This window comes from Triplophysa rosa, unplaced genomic scaffold (assembly GCF_024868665.1).
Source record: "Triplophysa rosa unplaced genomic scaffold, Trosa_1v2 scaffold287_ERROPOS314419+, whole genome shotgun sequence".
NCBI classification, from domain to species: Eukaryota; Metazoa; Chordata; class Actinopteri; order Cypriniformes; family Nemacheilidae; genus Triplophysa; species Triplophysa rosa.
In genome coordinates, this window is record NW_026634302.1 from 24481 (window position 1) to 49854 (window position 25374).

The 25374-nt window shown below is 38.4% G+C and overlaps 2 protein-coding genes across 2 annotated transcripts; one reads left to right on the forward strand and one right to left on the reverse strand.

Annotated features, from left to right (window-relative positions):
* Positions 1-2227: 2227 nt before the first annotated feature.
* On the reverse strand, positions 2228-6946 carry LOC130550319 (GTPase IMAP family member 9-like). The gene is made up of 3 exons (XM_057327756.1): positions 6651-6946; positions 6313-6363; positions 2228-5083 (listed from the first exon to the last, which is right to left on the reverse strand). Exons 1-3 carry the CDS (start codon positions 6682-6684, stop codon positions 4179-4181), a joined length of 990 nt encoding a protein of 329 aa, XP_057183739.1. The 5' UTR covers positions 6685-6946; the 3' UTR covers positions 2228-4178.
* A 1719-nt stretch (positions 6947-8665) lies between these two features.
* On the forward strand, positions 8666-16793 carry LOC130550320 (G2/M phase-specific E3 ubiquitin-protein ligase-like). Its single transcript, XM_057327757.1, has 8 exons — positions 8666-11761; positions 11977-12120; positions 12221-12477; positions 14567-14886; positions 14995-15176; positions 15368-15540; positions 15678-15892; positions 16549-16793. The coding sequence occupies exons 1-8, from the start codon at positions 11633-11635 to the stop codon at positions 16791-16793; spliced, it is 1665 nt and encodes a 554-aa protein (XP_057183740.1). The 5' UTR covers positions 8666-11632.
* Positions 16794-25374: the final 8581 nt, after the last annotated feature.

A 25374-nucleotide genomic window follows, 5' to 3' on the forward strand; every position in this document is an offset into this window, starting at 1 on the left:
TAAAACTGTAAAATATATAAAGTTATACATTTATATGTTGTTAGGGATTTCCCTCTAAAACATAAACCCGTGTTATAATGTAAAATCAGCTGTTTACTTTATAAAAATGCAGATCGATCTCTCCTCTCTTGCATAAAAACACAAGAAGCGTTTTACACCTTTTGAACATGTCCTTGTGCTGAAACAAATGCCTTTCCAACCTGATGAGTGATGGGAAAAGGAGAACACGTTCGCAAAAGGGGATACGAACCCCTATCGATCTGCTTCAAAGCTGCGTAGCGATGTGACGTCTCAACCATACGCCACCGGACTAGTGAAGGTCAAGAGCATTTTACTTATTTAGTTTGTCAATGTTGCAGGTACTTGTACTCTATTTGAGTAGACTTCGTTATTTTAGTCGTATTTTATTTTATAGTCTACAGAGAAGCAGGAAAAAGTCAAGTCAAATTTATGTTTATTTGCGCTTTTTACAAATTGCGTTGTATCAAAGCAGCTGTACAACACAAAAAGAGGAAAAAACAAAGCAATGAAATACAGACACATACGTATCTACATACTATGTACACACATAATAGGTATTATAAATTAAATCACGTTTACTGAGTAAACATGATCTTAAGTCTTCAAAGATGAGCTGGAAAGCCTCAGGCTCTGTATAAGATCGCCAAGCTATAGATAAAACAATCAATCTCAAGAAAGAGCAAATAGAAAACAAACAAGATCATTGAACTCAAAGCAAGCGTGCAGTGCGCTTAAATCCTTCCCACAGTATTTAGCTTCCACCTGTAACGTTAGCAACTTCTTTGTTACAAACGAATGCTGCCTTTGGGACAGTTAAAGCCTAGCTCCCTGCTACACCTACCAGTAACTTTATCAGATAAAAGCTTCATTGTTTATTAGCCGTGAGGCACTTATTTCGACTTTCGGAACATGTCCTTAATTTGCGCTACAACAAATATTCCTTTTCATTCTGATGAGGAAGGGAAAAGAAGATAACACCTTTGGCAAAAGGCAGATTCGAACCGCAATCGGGCTGATGAGTCGTACGTTGCTTTACCCCTAAACCACTCAAGCTGGAACTTGCTCGAAAAATTTAGAGTACTTACTGTCTCTGCTAAAACAATCAATCTCAATTGCGAGAGAATTAGACAGCAAATAAGATTATTAAAGTCTATATCTAATAGCTTGTTGTGGTGAGGACTTTCACTGGCGTCAAGCACAAATAGATAAGTGGAACTTTCAGCATCTTACATGCATTGTGATGGCAAAGAGTCTAGAAATGGAAGGCAAACCCCTAGGCCTACAGTAATGGTTTAACCCTACCGCTCAGCAGCCAATAGGAACTCATCACGCTTACACGTTCAAACTGGTCAAGTGGCCGGATGGCTCAAAAACACGCGAAATTGACGTCTGACGTCAGCGAAGTACTGTGTTGCTGTAGAGACGGTTGTTTGCGCGTAGAATACGTGTTGTTTGCGCGTAGAATACGCGTCGATTTTTCACGCGTAAACTACACGTACTCTACGCGCAAACAACACGTACTTTACGCGTTTTGACGTGTTAAAATTCGCGCGTTTTTGACCCGCCTGGCTTTCCATAGCGTAGTACGCGTGGACGCGTTATTGCGCCTAAAGACGTAATTTCGTCTACAGACGTTAGACGCGTGGACGCGTAATTGCGTGTAGACGCGTAAACCTTAGCGGCTCCGTTGTCAAAATAAGAGTCACATCCAGCAATGCAGACCCTACTGATATTTTATCTTTGCTACTCTTTTCTGTTGGCTGTTAAACTTATTTTATTAAAAAATGGCAATGATACGCTTAATTTAATGATTAAATCAATATCATTTTTATATATATGATTTAAATTTTTTTATTTATAAGGATCTCGCTTGAGCTGATAGGATTGCTGATAGGGAACCAGCCGAGATGATTATGTGCTCCGGCTTCTCCCGAACTTTGTTAATGAAACATCATTTATGCTCATACAAAAAATAAAAAACGCACTTCCTCGTTTACTGGTTTTCTGACATTTTTCGTGTTTTTAACATGATTTTAATCTTCATGTACTGTCCGTAGTGATTCGGATATGCATAATACTGGACAAATATTGTTATGTTTAATGTAAATATGTGTAATGTTAAAATGCAAATGAGAACTCTCTCGGGATCCCTTAGTGTTCGGGACTCTCGGCAGCAGCCCATGTTGCCCATTGGGTTGAGGCATAATACATATAATTTTACAAATGCACACATTCTTGAAAAACGCGTCGGCAGTTGTTAAGAAAATTTCGCAAAGCCATGCTTTCGATGGTCTGTCTATACCGCTTGTATTTTGAAATGCCCTCTTCTCCCCTGTCGTAAAATCACGTATACGCTGACGTATTCATTACTAGGACCATATGCAGTGCCACGCATGAGGGAGCATCACGTTTATATGTATAATTCATGAATGACACGTGGTTACGCTAATGATGACGTCACGACTATATGCTTAATCAATTTTATGCAAATCTTTCCGTTTTGTGACTTTCCATTGGCTAAAACCAATACGTCTGTAGACGAAATTACGTCTTTAGGCGCAAAAACGCGTCCACGCGTTATATCGTCTGTACACGTTACGTCTAAAGACATTTTTGATAAAACAGCCTTCCATAGTTCCACACGTTTTTGCCTTAATGGCCTTCCATATGCAACAGGGTTTGAGATGCGTTTTCTCTTGTTTGGTGGGCGTGTCAAGAATGTCGGCCCATTCATCAGCAACATGTATATAACCCACGCGATATTAAAGAGACAGCTCGCACAATGGGTCTAAGTAAAGTCGTTTAAATGTGTCCGCTGCAGCTCGGTATACGGAACAATTGAAGATATTAGAAGAGATGTATTTTGCAGTATTCGACACGTATTTATAGCGATTTCATCAGGCTCTGAAGATTCTTCAAAAAGAACACAAAGAATGGCCTTCTCATCTGCCATAGTTCAACTCTTGCGTCATCACAACAGAGTGTTCAACCGCACCACCGTTTCCGTTTAAAAAACGTTTTGTTGGGGCTGAACGCAGCCAAGGTGTATGGGAAATAGTTTTTCTTCATTATACAAGTATTAGCTACATAAGTAAATAAATAAAATCAGTAGTAAAAACTAAAAACACATTAGTATCGATATTTTTATGTTAGGATCGATCCTCTTCGATACAACCTCAGTATCGGAAGTATCGATACTTCAGGATCGATCCGCCCACCACTACTTTGAACGTGAAACGGTATTGGCTCCCGCAACCGACTGCATGTAGCTGTTCCGGGTTATCTTTAAACGGGTGCCGACCTCATTCATTCACAGACATGTACGGCATCTTCATGTAAAGTTATTGTACGGCTCTGGTGCAAAAAGGTCTTCGAAACGAGTTGTTTTGTTATATTTTGTAATGCTTTTGGTCAGTTTGTGTAATAAATACCCGTGACTGTACTTTTATTCGCGTGGTGTGTTTTATATGGCTGAGAAGTGGTTAGGGTTAGGTTTAGGGTGAGGTTAGGTGCTACAAAATATTAAAACCATAAGTAATTATGAAATGCTAAGAATTGCATACTATTTTTTAGCAGGGTGGGTTAATGTAGAAATAGTATATCACAAATAAATGACTATGGGTTTTCACATGGATCACAAATGTGCATTGAAAATTGCCAGCTGATAAAACCTGTGCTTTAGGTATGTTATACATATACCATCTAAAGCTAAATGTACCTCTTAACTGGCTGAGTAAGACAGAGATTAACAAAACCAGCAAGTCCCCCCAGCTGTCATTGGTTATTGACATCTTTCAGAATGCTCTTGATGACATATAGAGGCATACTCTGCATTGGTGAGTGTGGTGGAGCTCATGGGTTGTTGATCTGGGACGGGTGAGTGGACTGGGGGAATCAGAGTATACTCACTATGAAAAACTAGACTACACCACTGCAAATACCTGAGCATATTATAAACAGATCGGATGCATAACACACTGCCCAAGCTTGAGTCAAACCAAATGACATTTTTTGCTGAGTATAAATAAATGTATAATTATAATTAGTAAACATTGCTATAATGAAATGTCTGGATTAGAATATACTGCACATTTTGTAGAGAGAAGCATATTCCTTCACATGTTGTTAATTTTAGTCAAAGAGAAGTGTAAAATATGTCAGACACGAAGCTTTCGTAGTTTAGTGATTTGTTCTGGGATGTTTTCTTTCATTTGCGTCTCTTCTGCTTCCTGTCTTGCAGTCTTGTGTTTCTGCTCATAATGCCGCTTAGACTCGGCCAAGATTTTCTCCTTCATTAAAACCTCCAACCGTTTCATTTTCACATCCTTTTCCTGCCCTGATCGTTTGAGTTTTTCAATGGTGTCCTGCAGTTCTCTCTTCTCTTCATTAAACGTCTCTGTTAAGTCCAGTATAATCTGACTGTAGTGTTTCTTTAACTCTTCCTCTTTGACCCGAAGCATCTCTTCAACACCGTGAAACATGGCGCTGGTGTAATACTCGTCTCCATTCACGAGCAACATCTTATCAACTTTCTCCAGAAGCTCAACCACCTGACTGCGATCATTGATGTTTGTGTTGTCAAACACATGATATCCTCCTCCACATTGATCTATGACGTGTCTTAAATCATGTCGCGCTTCACTCAGCGTCTGCTCGATGCTGTCTGTCAGTTCATCACCGTGAGTGAAGAGGATGATCGTGTGTTTATCTGCTTCTTCTCCAAAGATTGCTCTGATCTTCTCCACAGACCTTCTCTCCTCCTCTGTGAATGGACCCGGCTGAATGACCAGAACGATGGCGTGAGGTCCAGGTGCCGTCATGTTCACACATTTACTGATCTCTTTTTTGAGTTTTTTCTCTGATTTTTTTGTGTCTAACAGACCTGGTTTTTCCACTAGTTTTATTTTTTTTTCTTTCACCTCGCCCGTCTCCTTCCAGCACTCTTTAGTGACAGATGAAGCACCTTTAGCCGCTCTGAAGACTCTTCTGCCCAGAACTGTGTTTCCTGAAGAGCTTTTACCAGCTCCAGTCTTTCCTACCAGAACCATCCTCCTCACGGACACTGAACAGAGAAAAGAACCAGCTGATCTTGATATATTCACTCCATCAAGCAGGACATTTTATTATGCAAACGTAAACAATACATAAATAGAACATAAGACCCTAAACAAAAAGACAAAATAATATTATATGATTTATACTGTAGATTTATTTCTAAAAGCATTGCAGCATCTATTGATTTACTCATGGCGAGAGCAGAGTTCATTCACACACAAGTTGGAGGAAGGGCAATTATAAACAGCTATGTATGTGTTTATATGTATACAGTATGTACCATTTGATTTTCATTATTTTCCCCTACTTTACAGGGATAATGTCTATTTTAACATGTTTTTACAGCTCATTTGATACCATGCGAATTATAAAAAGCTCTATAAAAATACTTGACTTAATGCTTCAACTGCTCCTTATGTCTGAATTGCTTGTGATGTTCCTCATTTGTAAGTTGCTTTAGATAAAAATCAGTCAATCAAAAATCAATTCATTACCACATGACATTAAACACATTTGAACATATCCAAAACAGTAAGGACAAAGTTTCAAAGATTTAAAGTAATATTTAACAGTAACAGTTTAACATTGTTCTGGTGCGGAGCTTTAGTCCTGGTGTTTGTTAACATCATAAATAGTTTGTCAGGATTGTTTTATGTAACAAAATACAACATAAATAACAGAAACTATGCCACCTACTGGAAAGCATATTTATTAAAACACTGCTGTATTTGAGTTATTCTTACAAAATTTCAGTTTCCGAGATGTTAAATGATTTCTTTTTTCAAATACTTGCGTCAACAAATTATTTTTAAAGCATTAAAACAAGGTCTGACAATTCATTCTAATTTTTGAAGACTTATTTCAAAACCAGACTTAAAAATCCCATCACAACAGTCTAAAATATGAATATCATAGCATGTATGGCTAAAAAAGAGACGCCATGATGGCTAATGTAGCTTAGAGCTTAATGTAAAGATCTCTGTGTGTGTAAACAGTAGGCTACTTTAAATTGTCACAGAGTTAGCCTATGTGTCCTTGTTTGTTATTTAAGAACATTCAATCATTTAGAATAATTAAATGCTATTCTTACACAGCTGGAAGTGTTACAGTAATGAGATTTTGAGCAAAAATTGCAATAAAATACAAAACTGCTATATTTTAATATTTATAATCGTTTTGTCAGTATGAATGTAAATAACTTTTGAATATTAAAGTGAGAGAGAGACGGTCACTTACTGTTTGGTCGAGTCCCATCAGGACTGCGTCTTCCAGTCGGGTTCTTCTCATCTGTTTCACAAATCAAAAACGTTAGACATCCAACGCGTCTACATGTTAGTACAAATTGCCACGCGATTAAATGACAAGTAAACTGGGATGGACAAAAGATCAAATAAGTTTTCAGTTTTTTGCTGAAAAAATCAGATTTATGATTTAATAGATTGATGTCAGTCTAGTCTAACGTCTCTGTTCAGATTTGGCCCTACGTGAGAAAAAGAAAGTAAAATCAAAACCCATACAGTGGAAACAAACACAATTTTTTGGTATGAAATAAATGGTTTAAAACACGGACTTACCGTGTTTTTCGACTGGAGGTGTAGAAAAAGACATTTTAAGAGAGCAGTAGAAAGTGTATGGCTGTATTCATCCACATTAAACACGACGCGAATGTTCTTCCGCTACATGAAACGCAAGCAAACACATGCGCGTCCAAGATATTTTTTATTTGAAACGGAAAACGAGAAATGGATAAACAACTTGTTTTTCGTTAAGTTCGCCAACCGAAAATTTCAATTTCGGTTTGATTCAATAGCGTCTGGCTGCAGACAGACCCTTCTCGTTTGATTTCTCATTTTTCGTTTGCCATTTGGGCGGCGCTGAAACGCCCCTTTCGTCTGATTGGTCGCTTCGTTTCCTCTACGGCCAGGCAGAATAAGAGTCAGTAGTGCTACACTGGCAAGTGTGTGAACTTTAATAAAATATTTCATAAATATGCGTACATAATTCAAAATACATCACTCCTGCTGCTGTGACATCCAAGAGGGTTACATTATGTTGACACAGATTATTTCTCTATGTGAATATTGTATGTGCCGTTGATAAATAGTGAAAATAGGTTACTTAAGTCAAAAGTGGTTAAAAATGAGTTAAAAATCAACAAAGAACCTAACAGAAATAGCAAGGTTGGTGACAACTATAAACCCTTTGTGTCAATAGGAGCCAAAAATACAATAAGTGCATGTACCAAGATACATGTTTTGACAAAGCCAGAACAACACCTTTTGAGAGAGAGAGAGAGAGAGAGAGAGAGAGAGAGAGAGAGAGAGAGAGAGAGAGAGAGAGAGTGAGTGAGAGAGAGATTTTAAACTAATATTTAACTTTATATCTAATACTGTCCACTAGAGGGGGCGGCAGATTAATAATTTTATTATTCTCCTTTTTTCTCTCTGGTTACAGCAGTTTATGACAAATGCATTCATTAATGTGCCTAATCTAATTATGAGAACAAGTTTCACACTTTGCTTATCAATAATTCACTTAGCCCTCCTTTGCTATATATGAACATTAGAATTTCATAATAACTGATTGTGAACAGATGTTTTACACATTAAACATAACTACTTTCCCAGTTGTTATGATCAATATTACAGTAGTTTTGCAGAAATAATGTTGCCCCTGTAACAATTAGGAAGAATGAACAGAATCCTGGTCTCTCTTTCAGTGAAGTTCAAATTGCTCTATTGGGATGCCAAAGCATGGAATGCATGGAACAAACTTGCAACACAGGTACAGTAAAACATATGTTAACTTAAGAAATATTGCAACAAATGATAACACTTGTGAATATTTAATACAAAACTGTTAACATGGCCTACACACTCATACTGAGGGTCACTGTGGTGGGTACATTAAAGGTAAGGCACATTATATACTTCACCTCCTGTCTCTCAGGCAATGACACATCCACACCTATCTGCTGTGTGACCCTCTTCTTCTACAGGATTATCTTTATTTGCTCTGCTTTAATCATGGCTGTAAAGTTCTTTATGTGTATGTCTCTGAATTTGTGACAGAGTAGAAGGAAGCGTGTCTCTGTCTCATTGACTTAGATGGAAACATTACAAGTACGAGCAAGCACTATAAACTTGTAGTGGAAGGTCTGAACTTACAGTATTTGTGCTACTGCTCAAACGTTTCGACTCATAAAGACGTTTCCCCAAACATGAACAGTTTATTGCGTGGTTTGATCATATGCCTGTTACAAGCTTTCCTGTGGAGCACTTGTTTGCACTTGTAAATTACATACAAAGTCAATGCAAAGACATGAATAGACGCAAACTGGCGGCAGGCGATGCGAATGACGCAAATTGAAAAATTTGAACGCGAACAAGATTCGCGTTAGTGGTGGGCGGATCGATCCTTATGGAAGTAAAATAGAGACAAATGTGTTTGAAGCAAAAAGACGTGCTGAATAGCACTAACTGTAAAAAAAATGCATTGTATTAACAGTGCTCGCATTTTAAGGTTTTGCAATTCAACATGGTTGCATATTTAAGCTGTGATTTTTTTCAAATGTAAAAATTTCACACACAGTTTCACCGTTTAAAAATTCAATAATCAAAATTCACCTTTTAAATTTCGTTAAAAAATTCAACTTGTTTTAAAATACAACCTTTAATATTCGACAGACAAATTTCAGTTCATATTATTTCGGTTTAAAAATTCGCTTCCACAAATTCAATGGTTCAAATTCAGCTTGAAATTCAAAGTTTCACATCCGGGAATCCCAGGAGAAGCAATAGAGCGCCGATTCCGCCAATGCATGATCTCTACCTGCTGCCTGACCGCTTCACCAGCAGGTGGTGCAAGTCGCTTCTGACGAAGACCAAAGCAAGACATGCAGATACTTTTATATGTTTGCAGCACAGTCCACTCATCTGCTCGATTAAGTGAATTTATTTGATCTCATAGATCTCCTCTTATGCATCATCAACATCAGAAATTTTAGGTTTCCTGCTCTGGCTCGAAGGAATTAAGTTATTTTTTACTTCAGCACATCGTGTTCACATAAATACTATGCATCATCAGCATTTACAGGACATGTATTGTGTTTGAAGCGGTCAAATAACTGAGATCTCAACTAGGAGCTTATTGACAAATGCTCTGAATTTAACGCGTACTCTCCCATGTGCTTCTGTTTATATGACGTAGCTGCAATCTCAATAAACATTCTTTTTATTTTCCTCGCATGATCTTGTTTTAATTTGAGACTCTCAGAAAATGCTGGATGTTGTGGAATTGTGGAAACGTTCGTTTGTTAATACGAGACAGAAAAACTGATATTTTAGCCAAGCGAACTTCTTGAGCAGGCCAGATAAAATAGACCAGATAAAAATAGTCAGCACTTTCTTTAGAACCCGACTAGACCCGAAACGTCTTGTGCAGCCTGCAGCCAAGCAAGATACCTCACGGCGTTATGGATCTATACGCGCAAAGATAAAAACTTTTGTTGCATGCTGTGTGCGTTTCCCAATAATGTGCCACACACGAACATGCGAGTATGACTACACGCTAATTGCTTGAGTTGCTGTCTGTTCATTAAATGCTAAAATGTCAATCACTCACGGTATATTAACCTAATTATGTCTTGTAAAGTTTGGCGTAACACATATTTGTTGTTTACCTAACCATAAAATGTAATTAATTTGTGTCTTTCGGGGCGATTGGTAAAAGCACATTCATTATAAATGACCAGAGACCCGATGCCATATCGGACACGACCTGTGCCCAAGGCATATTTTGTCAATGTTTTAGACCCGAAGCCGCTGGGACACACGAGGACCTCCCTAACATACACCTCAACGCAAGTCAGTTTGCATGGCCGAGCAGTGAAAAATATATTTAATTACTGGTCAGAAAACAATATGAGTGCTCCATGGCAATATACACAACCATCTGTAGATGTTGCTGTTTGGCGCATTGTATTTCGTATACTTTTATATTAGGCTATAGCCTTTCTTTTTAATCAGCTTACCCAATACTAATATAACATATCAAAACGAAATTACGATTTAGTATAATAATTTTTAAACTATATGCTCACATAATAAGTCAACATATTGTTAAATTTATGCATTTTAAATCACAGAAATACACTGAAACCACGTTGGAGAAACATGTACGTGTCTATGCGTACAGTTCAGTTAAATGATCACATTTACCCTCTTTAAACTTACGCTAAACATTTAGCTGAATATCCACAACATGTATGGTGGCATGGTGGAACAAAAACGTTATAAGTTTGCAAGATTTGCTAAGTGCCTTTAGCCTACTCTGTCCCTTTAGCGTCCACGGACCACGCCATCACGGCCGGTGTACCATGCTAAAACGCTTAATGTTGCTTAATCTTCAGACCAGATGATTAGTATAGCCTACACCTTTTTAATAACCGTAGGCTACAGAAATGCGGAAGAGCCCTAAATATGAATGCAAAAAGTATGAGGCGCCGTATAGGGTTTAAATCAAACTGCGCGTATGAATACATATATAAAAGCGTGCATACACACATATACATTGCTCACATATACATGTATACTATTGGATGTTCAAGCAAACACATATGAAAACCATGTGCGTACTAATGTGAAATCCATACCAATACATCTTATGTTAGTAATGCATGCATGTACACTTTTTAGCACATAGGCCTACATATAAACTCGATGCGTGCAAACACACCTATACAATACTCGCACACACATACAAACTCTGCGTACATACACATCTATACAACACTCGCACATACATACAAAATATAATAAAATGACACGCTTTAGCTTGCATGCATAGTGATTTCATATGTGGATGTGCGTGAACTTTTCAGTGTAAACGGAAGTAACCTGGCGACTCAATGAGGTTGGCAATGGCAATGGACAGGGTTCGTGCTACAACCGAAGCGATTAGCATTTTGCGAAATGTTCTTGCTTCGCCATCAATTATTAAATCAATTGCTGATTCCGTGGAATCAAACGTGTCGCATTGTGCTCAGCGGCAACCAGAAACAGAAGCTGAATTGCGCACTTTGTTCCGTCCTTCGACGCCTGTTGTACAAAATTTGAATAACGGGCAAACGGTGCCGCCGCCGCCGCCGTCATCATCATCATCATCCGCAGGGGCAGTTGACGGACCACGATTTCACGCTCGGCAGCACTATGGTAACTGGCAGTCTCCGACTAGGAAAAGGTAAGAAAAACATCTAGGAAATGCCCTTATCCCTAGCCCGATTTTTTGTAAGCTAAATTGCTGTACCACTAACGTACCCAGAGATCTGCTGTGCAAATATAAATACGACTAAGGAATCGGGATGTCAATTAGTTTATGATAAATTCTGCAAATTATAGCTTACTTTTCGTTAAGCTGTGTTTGTTTTTTCAGACCCAGGACACAATACCATCGGACTTTTAATAAAGATGTTATATTGTTGACCTCCCCACACGATGATAATGTCCTCATAAAACAAAAGAAAAGCAACACTTGCATGAAATTGGACACATATTAAATGCCTTTGAATTTGATAAGGCTTGGGACACCAACGTTAAGTGAAGGCCAGGAACTAGATGGCAGCTTGATTTTAAAAGTGTTCAGATTAAAGGCCTTATATGTGAGACCCTCACGACCACTACTATTGGTAAGACTGTTGTGTTTGTTGAATGATTTATAATAATCTTTTATTTCTTTATTTTTCATTAATTTTTTTTAACATTTAGGGTTATTTTAGGCAAGACTGTTGTTTAGAAGGAAGCTTTTATATTAACTGAATTGAAACTTTTGTGAAGTCACAGAAATATTACCCAATTATTGTTCTTAACAAGATATTACATCTTTGCTGTAATATTTTCCAAGGCTGAAACAGACAGCTCCGATGACAGCTGTTTTGAGGTTGACATGCCTGGTGATGATAGGGTCTGCCAGTCATTAGATTCTGTTTCTGAAAATGGAGAGAATGTGACCATTGACCTGAATGGCCAGTCCACAACACAAGATTCTGTAAGTGCCCTCTGTGACTTGTTTTAATACTTCTTAAGCACTGAAACCTTTTCTAATGCGTTTTTCTTTTCAGTTTTCAATTCAAAGCATCTCTTTTCAGTCCTCCACCAGAGCTCAGTCCCCCATAAGAGCTCAGGCCTTCAGGAGTACCGTGGGTGCGCAGCCCTCCACCAGTGACCGGCCTTGCACAAGACCTCACTCAGCAGCCGATTGCTGGGACAGTGAGCAGTTCTCCAGGTCTGCTTCCTGGGATGGTGATTATGATACTTACATTTCTCTCATTCGGGCAGTGTCTGAGGATGAGGAAGATGATGAAGATCTCTGCAGTGCCATAATGGCAAGCATTGAGGACCATGAGTGAGTATTATTCAGTTGTCTAAAATTCTAGTTAAAGAGGCCCTAACTTACACAGTTTCTGCATATCTCATATCAATCTTGAGTACAGAATACAGAATAGTATCGCACCCTTCAAATATCTGTACAGTCTTTAGTATCGTCACATTTATAAAAGACAGATGCTGTACAATTATTTCCGAGATCAGTCGAGCTACTGCAGGCGTGCAGTGGGCGGAACTAAAGCACGCGAGCACACAAGCCATAATCGCATTATCCCTGCATAACCGTTGATTCACTTAACTTTCGTTTTATTAACATTACAAAACACAGACATTTGACTTCGTTTGACCTACCGCGTGCTATTCATGTTCGGCATCTTTTAGAGTTGGGACCGCTCCATTAGGGATGGGCGATATGGCCCTAAAACTCTATCACGATAATTCCTGGTATTTGTTACGATAACTATAAAAATGACGATATATTCATAACGTCATCCACCGCTGTTTTTTACGTCAAGTGATAGTAGCTGCATGTAGTCTAGACCCTCAGAAAAACAAATATTATCAAAAAGTAAAACTTACCCCAAATCAAACAGCTCCTAAAATATACCTACAGTATTTTTGTAAATATAAAATATAATAGTGAGATTCGACTTCAAAAGGTTGTATTAAAGAAAAATTTAATTAACTAAAGCTCAATAAACACATCATGTCATACCTAAAACTGTATATATTCTATTGTTGGGTGGAAACGATCGATCGCATCACGCTGTCAATCACTCTCTCTTGAACTGTGTGAACCTTCTCTTCTCACAGCAACATACACTGAATCTGTCTATGACTCGCGCTACAGAAAGAGAACAGAGAGAAATAACGTTACACAAACTCGCACGTGTACTGTATGTGAACAGGCAGCAGTGCTGTGCGCGCCGTGTCGCTATGAGAGCACATGTGGGCGCGAGCTGCGCACGGGACGCTCCGTTCATCCTGTAAATAACAGGCAAGAAATCATATTAAACTATTTGCGCATGCGCGCATAACATCTAACGAATGTTTAAATAAATACTTTTAGCCAAACTAAATGTTGTGGTGTAGCGTATTATGACTCAACGAATACTTTAACAAAGGAATGAAATAAAACGAAAGTGAAACTAAACATGAACTCGGATGCATCTACAGTGCCAACCTAAACGAGATTTAGAGCTTTAGTGCAAACTCTTTCTCAGCTTCACGTCCGCCCTCCGCTATACCCGTCTTCCCTTCACATATGAGCTGTGAATGGGTCTCACAAAGAAATACGTCATCAACTAGAATTTATCGTTTATATCGCGGGAAGACTAATTCCTATCCTGTGGGGAATTTCTACCGGTATATCGCAAACGATATAATATCGCCCATCCCTACGCTCCATCTATCAGTTTCAAACGATCTCCAAATCCAGCGTTATATCCACTGCATTTCGGTGATGAATGTTATATAAACAGTGAACAAACAAACATAGTTGAACTTGGTGAACGCACATGCTCACTCTCTCTTGCTCCAACTGGTTGACTGTGTGCGCATGCTCCTTCTCCCGCTCTCCCTGGTTGAGGTGTGCTCTTTCTTCTCCCTTCGACGGCTTGACGCGTGGGCGTGCTTTTTCCGGGAGAATTGTCCAAGAAAAATTGTTACGAAAACCTATACGAAGGCTGGGGGAGTGTACCGAGCACAGAAACACTACGTCATACGTCCAACTCGTTTTTTGACAAGTGGACCATGTCAAGCATGAGAATACAGCAAGTCAGAATGCATGAAACATCATTGCACGGGCCCTTTAAAGATCACAGATGGTGTATAGCTAAACATTTTTGACCTGTATCACACATTACAATATGCAGTACACAGTTACCTTTTGTTGTATTTTCCTTTATTGTTTATATTTCAGTTTTAATACGGTCCTAATTGACATGAATTATTTGATCCTGCGTAGTTCACCTTGTTTACTGATTTATTCAGGTAGTTACATTGTTGCCAAACAGAGAATTCAGTCATTGTAACTTCACTTATCACAATTTAATTTGATCAACAATTTATATTATAATACAATATGAATGAAACCTACTCATTTTCAGAATTCCCCTTACAGTGGAAGTGTCTATTAAACAAATACTGGAAGAACTGTCAACAAAAATAAACTCAAATCAAAACTGCAAGTTTAACATCAACCGCGCATCTGTGCTGGATGGCGCAATCCGTGGATTTACAAGACTCTCATACAATCCAAACAACAGAATGGTCATCAGGTTTTCTGATGATAAAGGGAAGTTTGAAGAAGCTGTTGATCCGGGTGGTCCTAGGCGAGAATTTTTCCGGCTACTCCTAGTGGCACTGATGCAGTCATCAATGTTTGAAGGAAAACAGGGCAGTCTCAATTTGGCACTTGATTCCCATGGTATACATTTATATTTCTGCTATTTGAAAACTTGTATTCTACATTTTGTAATGGTTGTTTTTTTCTGTGAAATCTGCTGTATTAACATGATCTCTAATTTTATATCAGCCATCAGGGAGGACAGATATTTCATAGCAGGGAGAGCAGTTGCAGTCAGTCTTGTACATGGAGGACCTGCACCGGGTTGTTTATCAAAGACCCTCTTTGACAGCTTAGTTCAGGGCCCAGACATGTGCAAACCTGTTTTGGACGATGTAGCTGATTGTGAGCTTTATAATAAAATCAAAAAGGTTTGCTTACAAACAACAGTATAAAAGTCATATTTTCTTATGCAATCATGCTTTATCAGATTTAGTTAAAAATTGTGTTCGTTAATAAATCCAAAGCTTACTATAGCAATATTTCTATATTGATGGAAAACGTTTCTGAAACATTTTCCTAACTTTAACTTGAAATGCATGTGCCATTTATTACCATGTAGGTTTCTGAAGCCACATTTCTAGAAGAGCTACAACACTCAACAGAGCCCATCATGGATTACCTTGCCAACACAGGTTGTGTTAGGCCGTTAAAAAGCATTGGCGACAGGGACAGGCTGGTTGAAGACATACTGATGTTTCAGGTGGTGAATCGAGTTCGTGGACCATTTGAAAAGTTTGTTAGAACTTCAAAAATATACCTAGCCCATTTGATTAATATTTTGAAACAAATGTATTATCATAATAAAGTGCAAGAAGTTCTATTAATCAATGTTATTTCATCATGATTCATACTGAATTCCATTCATTTAGATTCAGGGATGGACTAAAAACTCTTGGCATCCTTGCAAAACTCCAACAACACCCAGAAGCTTTTAGATCTACATTTTGTCACCAGCCAAATCAGCTGACAGCAGACATACTGGATGACCTGTTTGAAATAAAGTGGTCCGAGAATGGGAGCAACAAAAGAGCAAACGAGAACAGAGTAATAGCCTTCTGGAGGGACTACTTGCAGGATGTGGAAGGTAACCCTTTTAATAAGCTTGCTGATAATTGATTTGATGTTGAGAACATCTAATAAATTAGAAATGCATCATTGCTAAATTTTATTAATTGATTTGAAGCAATGAAGTCTCATTTGTTTTGCAATAAAACGACAGTTTTCTCATCAAAGTCTCAAAGTGTGGTGCAGGATTTTCAACACATTGATAGCTGGCCTTCAGCAATAACCAAGTTATTGTAATTGCTGCAAGTAGACAGCTAACTCCATTACTACATAAATGTATCATATGACGCCCTGGAATATTTGATTCTAATTGGCTTGTTGTGACATTCTAAGGTCTGTTATAATAACCGCTCAAATGAATAACACCCAGTTGTTTTTTTCATTTAATACTGATCTGATACTGAACACAATAATATTGAACCATTAAACTGTCCACTGCTTTTCAAAAAAATCCCACATCATATTTTTGTAAATTCAGCTGGGAAATAACTTGTTTTGCACAGTGCTTATAAATTGAAAGCAAAATAAGATTTTTATGATCCTTTATTAACATTTTGCAGATTCTGTAAGATATATTTGTGTAATAACACTGCAACACAAAAGTAAAGTATAATTTCTTACAATTGAATAAATTGTATAATCGTTTATGTTTTGCCTTTTTTCCTATATACTCAGAGGAGGGGTCACAGAGGCTTGGAGCAATCTTAGCATTTGCTACAGGATCCGATCAAGTCCCACCAATTGGATTTCATCCTCAGCCATCTATCGCATTTCATCATGACACAGAAACTCCCCAAAGATTTCCAGTTGCAAATACATGTATCATCTGTCTTCGCTTTCCACTGTATAGCACATATAGTGATTTTAAAAGCAACATGGACTTTGCCATTGATAACATTCACGGATTTGGTAAGGAGTAAAATTTTTTTTTAATTTTTTTTTTTTTATTTTTTTTCTATTTTTTTTTTTTGAGGCATTTGTTTAGTAATGCAGTCAACTGTTTAATTTATTTCCAGCAATGTTAAGTTAAACAAGTTCTGCCAAGATTTTTTCTTGGCTGTAGGATTTTCAACTGAAACAGTCAATATCTTTATGCAACACTTGTCAACCTTTTATGGGTTATGGTGCATAACTAATTATTGGTCATAACTACAAGTTCAGAAATCCAAAACATAAATTTATGCAACAATTGTCAACATTTTATGAGTTATGGTGCATAACTAATAATTGTTCATTAGTTGTTTAACCCAAAACATTTTTATGCAACAAATGTCAAACTTTTATGAGTTCTAGTTTATGACTTAACATTGGTCATGACTAACATTTGCATTAAATTGCTTTTACGCTTTTCAATTTGATTGTCTTTCCACTAATTGTGCAAGTGCCAAAAACAGATCAATTCCGTGATTTCCATCATTCTGAAATGGGTTAAAGGTACGATGAATATTTTCCATTGTAGTGTCATTCAGGCAGTAACTGTTTTCAGGAACAATTATATTATTCCTGGTGTGTAGTTCAGGTGCTTGGTTGTTTCCATTCATGTAAAAATGTTCATCATTCTCTAACACACCAGATATAGCTGTGGTGTTGTTGCCAATATGACTAATAATACCCCTGTGCCATAACTGCAGAGGGGTTTGTCCTCTTTCAGTTGACAGTCCGTGGTTATTCCACATGTCTCTAAATTCCCTAACTGCCCTCTGGATCCGAGGCAGGTAAATGAAATGCAAACAAAATAAATGAAGCTCAGACAGAGAGTCTAATACACCTTGGTCCTCCATGAAATTAAACAAGTCTGAATAAAAGTATGAAACAACTCTGTTCAACTCTGCCCATAATCGTTCTATCCGTTGGTTATGAACACTACGGCCTGTAATGACACTTCCTCTATTTAGTCCTCTTCTGTCTAACATGTAACGTGCAACCTCAATGTTTTCCATGCCGTGGTCACATCTCAACCTTGATGGCAATCCAAAGTTTTGAACCCCTTCTTGGAACAAAGAGATAACACTTAATGCTCTATTATTATTTAGGCAGTTCAGATAAATAATGGTGCGGCTATATCCATCAACACACCCGTGGAAAACCAGCCTCCACCTGACCAGTTTATGGTTGCCGTCTATATGCCTGTTAGGAAGAGAATAACTAATTAGTATATAGTTTATTAACGTTAAATGCTTATTTTTCTTATATTTTGAGTGTCATTTGGAATAATCCCTTAGGAAAAATAACCATGGTTTTGTGTAGTAATTTTGTTTTTTTGCTGATTAGCAACTACAAACATGGTTACTACTACTACTACACTCCCTAATAATAATACTAATAATATAAAAACTATGGTTACTGTAGTTATGGTAAATTTTCGAAATATTTTGTAGCTCAATGGTAGCATTGCGTTAGCAGCACAAAAGGTTGTGGGTTCGATTCCCAGGGAATATACAAAAAAATATAGCTTGAATGCACTGTAAGTCGCTTTGGAAAAAGCGTCTGCTAAATATGTAAATGTAAATATTTTAAGGTTGTTAAGTAAACCGCTGGACGTACCACAATTGGTTAGGAGTTTTCACAGAATAAATTCTTCTTCTAACGGCACGTCGGCGCCTGAGTGATCTGCCGATAGGATCTATCTCTTGCAAACTTTGTCTCACCCTCCAACGCTGGATACGAATGTGGCGAGACCTGAGACTGCCCAGAATGTAGGTCTCGCCTGCGTTTGGGGTTCTCTGCAAAATCTGTCTGACGAGTGTGTTAAGCTCATAGTTAGTTCTGCAAACTCCAGCGGTCCAATCCCAAGATGCTGTCTGTGCTGGAACAAAGTGCGGCGATCTATTCCAAATAAGGATGCGATTCCCTGCCAGTTAAACCCAAGCCGGAGACAATGGCACATTTGCTCATACGAGATGTCATAACGTGGACGACCTCTATGGCCTGTTCTAGATGTCGGTGGTGGGACTGGTGGTCCAGCAGCTCTCCCACCATCAAACGGAGTGATTATTTGGTGCAGCGTACGGTACAACGCCTCGAGAACAACGACGAGTTCTCTGGTTTCGACATTTTGACCATAACGAACCACGGACAAAAGACTGTCAATTGTTCTGGCGTGGTTATCTAAATCCCTATAGAGTGTCTCCCTGGGATCCTGCTGTATACGTGTAAGGCACTGTAAAATGCTATTAAAGAAATCGGCTATATCATCTTCATTGCAACTTGCACAAGCAAGCAAAGCACTAATAAACGTTAAGGCTATTATCGCTCTCAGATTCATGTTGATCTAAATGAAGAAGACTTCCTTTTACACTAAAAAGTTCACGCACATCCACATATGAAATCTATGCATGCAAGCTAAAGCGTGTCATTTTATTATATTTCTTATAAGTGTGCAGAGGTGGATGAAGTACACAACTTCCTTACTTGAGTGAAAGTACAGATACTACTGGTCAAATATTACTCCACTACAAGTAAAAGTTGTAAAGACAGATTCTTACTTAAGTAAAAGTACAGAAGTACATGCTTTTAAACATACTTAAGTATTAAAAGTAAATTTCCTTTATGTCAGTTGTGCATTGTTTTATTGTCGTATACCTTATGCCTCTGAAGCAACCTACTGAACACACCGAGTAGCTCACAGTATCAGTTGTATTAAAGGAGTAGTTCACTTCAAAATTTGCCCCCATTGACTTTCCATAGTAGTTTTTATTCCTACTATGGAAAGTCAATGGGGGCAAATTTTGCAGTGAGCAACTCCTTTAAGAGCTTTATATGTTTAGCACATATATGTTTAGTTTAGATATAATCCTGTATGATCATTTAGCCTAATTATCCTCATTAGCCCCCTAGGCCTATATGTATTTATGAGCAGTGTTCTTTTATTTTGTATATTCCCTTTACCAGTTTTAGCAGCAATTTACCAGTAAGTAGTAAGGTTCTTGTAAATAGTAAAGTGTAGAAGCCATGTGTTTGTTGGATTTATTACCATTTGTATTACCATAATTTAACTACAAACATACTGTAAACTATAGCTAGTATAATGAACTATGTTCATTATATGTTTAGTTGCTGTGGTTTTACTAAAGATTATTAATTGGAGTATGGTTCCCATATATAGAAAATGGTAAATATGTTGATACTGTGGTTTTACTGCAAATACCATCCCTGCTGAAAAAAACAATGAATTTTTGAATTAGAATGAGATTTTTAAATTAAATTCCTCTTTGTAGTGTGTTTTGGGTTTTATTCCAATAGGATTTACCATCCCACCAATAGAATCCATCACATACAACTAGACAACAAGTATCCATAGTACAAGTCCCATTATAACCATTAAATCCATTACATGTTATGTTGTATTTTGGGCAGGGTTCTATTGTTTTTATTTCAACAGGAATACTTCAACTATAGTTACTTCAGTAAAAACATCATTCATTTTCCAAATCGCTTTAAATGATACAGCAGCAGATCAGAAGTTAACACGCACGCGTAGCTCAAGGTGTATGTGATGCTTATTTACCGTTTAGCCGTTATGCCGATCATTTTCATGACAATGTTTCTACGATCTTTGACTGATCGTAACCCACAGATGATTACACCACACTTTAACATGTGCCTTTTTCCTCTTTTATTGTTCTATTTGCCTTTTTAGAGAGCTATCAATGATGTAGCAGCGCCTACGTTTACATTAGTTTAGCGGGGAAGATCCCAGAGTTGCCAGATTTGCGTTAAAAAAATCTGCCAAATGGCCATTCAAAGCTTGCCGGAAAACCGCGAGCTTAGAAAAACTGAAATACTTGGCAACAGTAAAAGGTCCTGCAGATCGCAAGCCAGATAAATTGTGCACACAGGAAACCCCGCTGCATAGAAACCATTTTCTACTTTTGGACCTTTTTATAAATGTAGTGGAGTAAAAGTATGATATTTGTCTTTCAAATGTAGTGAAGTTAAAGTACAAGTACTCAGAAAAAATAATACTCAAGTAAAGTACAGATACTCAAAAAGTGTACTTAAGTACAGTACTCAGATAAATTTACTTCGTTACTGTCCACCTCTGTAAGTGTGCATTATATTTTGTATGTATGTGCGAGTGTTGTATTGATGTGTATGTACGCAGAGTTTGTATGTGTGTGCGAGTATTGTATAGGTGTGTTTGCACGCATCGAGTTTATATGTAGGCCTATGTGCTAAAAAGTGTACATGCATGCATTACTAACATAAGATGTATTGGTATGGATTTCACATTAGTGCGCACACGGTTTTCATATGTGTTTGCTTGAACATCCAATAGTATACATGTATATGTGAGCAATGTATATGTGTGTATGCACGCTTTTATATATCTATTCATACGCGCAGTTTGATTTAAACCCTATACGGCGCCTCATAAAAAAGCACAAAATGACACAATAAGAATTTTAGCATGTCCTGCCGTATTTCTCACATAATACCAGAACTAATAGGTATAGGTGTCTTTATTGTTGCAGTATTTCAGTTTTTTTTTTTTATTCATTCGTTCATACAATAGGCTATAATTGGCTTTATTTTGTTTGCGTTCTGAGGTTTCAGATGAAAAGTATAGGCATAATTTTTCCATTAATATTTCTCTTTTAAGTGGTGTAGTTATTCGTTTGTGTCACGGTTCTGTTACGGCTGGCGTGGAAAGAACCCAATTGCAGGCAGGCAGTGGCAATGAAGAGGTTAACAGATTTATTAATACAAACAATGAACAGAAACAAAACACCCACGAGGGGGTAACAAGGACACGACTAAGGTATAAAAACTGAAAACAAAACACTTCCCTCGATGGGGCAAAAACAACAGGACAAAATAACTAAAATATGACACGACACAACGTCTAATAACAGGCAGGGAACAAGCACAATAAAACACTATACAAAGGCACAGCGAACACTCACTTTGAGAGGACTGGGGCACGAACGGACACACATACAATCCACGAGCAACTAGACAAAGAAACAAGAGGGTATATATAGGAAAGACAAACGAGGGATAATGACACAGGGCATGAGAGAGTAATGGAACACGGCCGGGAAGTAATACGGGAAACGAGAGGGGCGGGGCCAATGACGAGACACTGGAGAGAACGTATATTATTGTCAAAAGGACAACAACATGTTTCTCTCCACACATAACCAAAGACTCTGTCATGGCTCTGCTACAGGACCAAGAAAAACATGACTAAATGAAGCAGAGGAGGTGGATCCCCAAGACTCTCGTCTCCCCCGCTTGCCACCCAGGCTGACTGGTGGAGACGAGAGTTTTGGGGATCCACCTCCGAGGAGTCCCAGCCTGAGCCAGCCGTGCCCTATACCTCCTTCCATCACCCGACCTCCAGGCGGGTGGCTCGGCAGAAGAAAAAGAGGCAGCGGCGGGCAGCGTGGACTCCAACCCAGCCAGTGCAGCCGGCGTCCAGTCCTGTGTCCAGTCCAGTGATCCAGCCGGCGTCCAGTCCGGTGATCCAGCCGGCGTCCAGTCCGGTGCAGCCGGCGATCCAGCCGGTACTTCAAGCCGACCTTCCAGCCGGCGTCAAGCCCTGTCCAGCCGGTGTTCCAGCTGGGTCCCAGCCTTGTCCCGCAGACGCGCAAGTCGGCGGTCCCCCCAGGACTTCCCCCACATAATCCCCCAGGACTCCACGCCCTCGAGCGCAGCCGGGGATTAAGACTGTTCCCCCCATGAACTCTTTTGTTCCCCCACCCCCCTCCCATGTTTGTTGTTTTTATTGTCCCACCCAAGTCCCTTTGTTATTCTTGCTTGTCTGCCTCTGATTTTGTTTTCCATGTTTTGTCTGTTTTGGTCACTGTCTCAGTCTGCCTTGTCTCGTCCGTCTACCCCTTGGTGAGCACCTGGAGATGCTCATTAAAGGGGGGGGGCTTCTGTCATGGCTCTGCTTCATTTAGTCATGTTTTTCTTGGTCCTGTAGCAGAGCCATGACAAAGTCTTTGGTTATGTGTGGAGGGAAACATATTATTGTCCTTTTGACAATAATATACGTTCTCTCCAGTGTCTCGTCATTGGCCCCGCCCCTCTCGTTTCCTGTATTGTCTCCCTGCCGTGTCTTATGTTTCACACCTGCCCTCGCTCGTTATCCTTCGTTTGTCTTATCCTTTAAATAGTCCTCATGTTTCATTGTCTTGTGTTCATGGATTGCGTTTTGTACTGTGTATGTGAACCCTTACCATGTGCTGTGTTTCGTGCGTTTGTCTACCTGTTCCCTGAGTTCTTGCCGTGTCTGTAAGTTTGGTTTATTTCTTTAGCCTTAGTTTCTGTTTTGCCCCATAGTGGGAAGTTTTTCTTTGTCTTTTTGAAAAGCTTTTGGTTATTGTGTTCAGTGATCCCCATCGTGGGTTTTTGTTTTGTCTTTTGTATTTATTATTAAAGTCTTGTTTTGTTAAACCCATTCACGCCTGCCTGCAATTGGGTTCTTCCACGCACCACTCGTGACAGGTTCTGCCTTCTTGTTTCTGAACTTCTAGTCGTGTGGCAGGATCGGGACAGAGCCCTTAGATTTTATGTGAGAAAGCCATGAGTTTACGTTTTACATCTCATGTGCTTTCTCATGTCTTGTCATTGGCCCCGCCCCTCTCGTTTCATGTATTGCTTCCCTGCCATGTCTAATGTTTCCCACCTGCCCTGTGTCATTATCCCTCGTTTGTCTTGCCTTTAAAATGCCCCCATGTATGCGTTCTGTACGTATGTAGTCGTACCTGTACCTTTGTGCTCCCTGTATTATCTTGCCTTGTGTCCTTGACGTTGTGTCGTGTTTAGTTATTTTTTAGTCTTGCTGTTTTTGCCCCCATGTGGGAAGTTTTTGGTTTACCTTTTGGATATTTTTAGTTTCCATGTCTGTTTCCCCATTGTGGGTGTTTTTGTTTCATATTAAATAAATCTGTTCTTTGTTAACCCCTTCGTTCCCGTTGCCTGCATTTGGGTTCTTCCCCACGACATTCCGTGACAGTTTAAGTTACATTTATATCCTACATTTACTAAATATTTTACAATTACGTTTTTAAGAAAATACTTATTTATATTGTAAATTATTTTACGTTCTGATGAAAAATTGTTCATGGCTTGTTCTTACATCTGTTTGCACTACTATTTCAGTTAGCCTACTACTATTGTCTGTTTAAAATGTATAATTATTGCTATTTTCCTATTTAGTTTTAAACCAAATTAAAATGTTTTATTTGAATTTAAATGTTAAGTTTATTGTGATGGTGTTATGTAACTAATGTAATGCTTTAAAATCTTGTTGTCTTGTTTTTTGGCACATTTAATCAGATACCATTGCATGTGTCATTCAAATAGCTTCATGCAATTAGCTTATTTAAAAATTCAGTCAAACTCAATCAAACACAGTATGATTCAGTAATTCACTGTAACATATACAAATTTTCTCATCCCCTAAACTCAAACCATTATTTGATGACTTAAGATCGTGCTTATCAAAAGCACGATTTTATGTTTGTATTTGGCGAGCTACAGAAATTATCTTTTGCTGCATATAATACGCATGTGTTTTGCGTGCACTTTTTATGTACATACCGACTTAACCCACACCATCTTAACCAAGGGGTAATCATATGCACGTAAAAAGTAATGAATGCGTATAAATAGCAAGCCAAATACAAACATAAACTCTTACTATAGATAGGCAGTACTAGTAGATCGGGTAGGATATTTAAATAATTAAATTAATATTATAAATGTATGAATAGTCCACTGATTCCAGGCCACCTGGAATTGTCCCGTCAGAAGCGACTTGCACCACCTGCTGGTGAAGCGGTCAGGCAGCAGGTAGAGATCATGCATTGGCGGAATCGGCGCTCTATTGCTTCTCCTGGGATTCCCGGATGTGAAACTTTGAATTTCAAGCTGAATTTGAACCATTGAATTTGTGAAAGCGAATTTTTAAAAGGAAATAATATGAACTGAAATTTGTCTGTCGAATATTAAAGGTTGTATTTTAAAACAAGTTGAATTTTTTAACGAAATTTAAAAGGTGAATTTTGATTATTGAATTTTTAAACGGTGAAACTGTGTGTGAAATTTTTACATTTGAAAAAAATCACAGCTTAAATATGCAACCATGTTGAATTGCAAAACCTTAAAATGCGAGCACTGTTAATACAATGCATTTTTTTACAGTTAGTGCTATTCAGCACGTCTTTTTGCTTCAAACACATTTGTCTCTATTTTACTTCCATAGATCCTGAAGTATCGATACTTCCGATACTGAGGTTGTATCGAAAAGGATCGATCCTAACATAAAAATATCGATACTAATGTGTTTTTAGTTTTTACTACTGATTTTATTTATTTACTAATGTAGCTAATAATTGTATAATGAAGAAAAACTATTTCCCATACACCTAGTTTTGCACACGTTGCTCCTCCTGCCCTGCTGTGTTTTGTAGTTGTAGTCCGCTATCACGTGACTCAAGCGCAAGCGCGCAGACGCAGCTGCAGCCGGCGAAAAGAAGAGGAGCATAT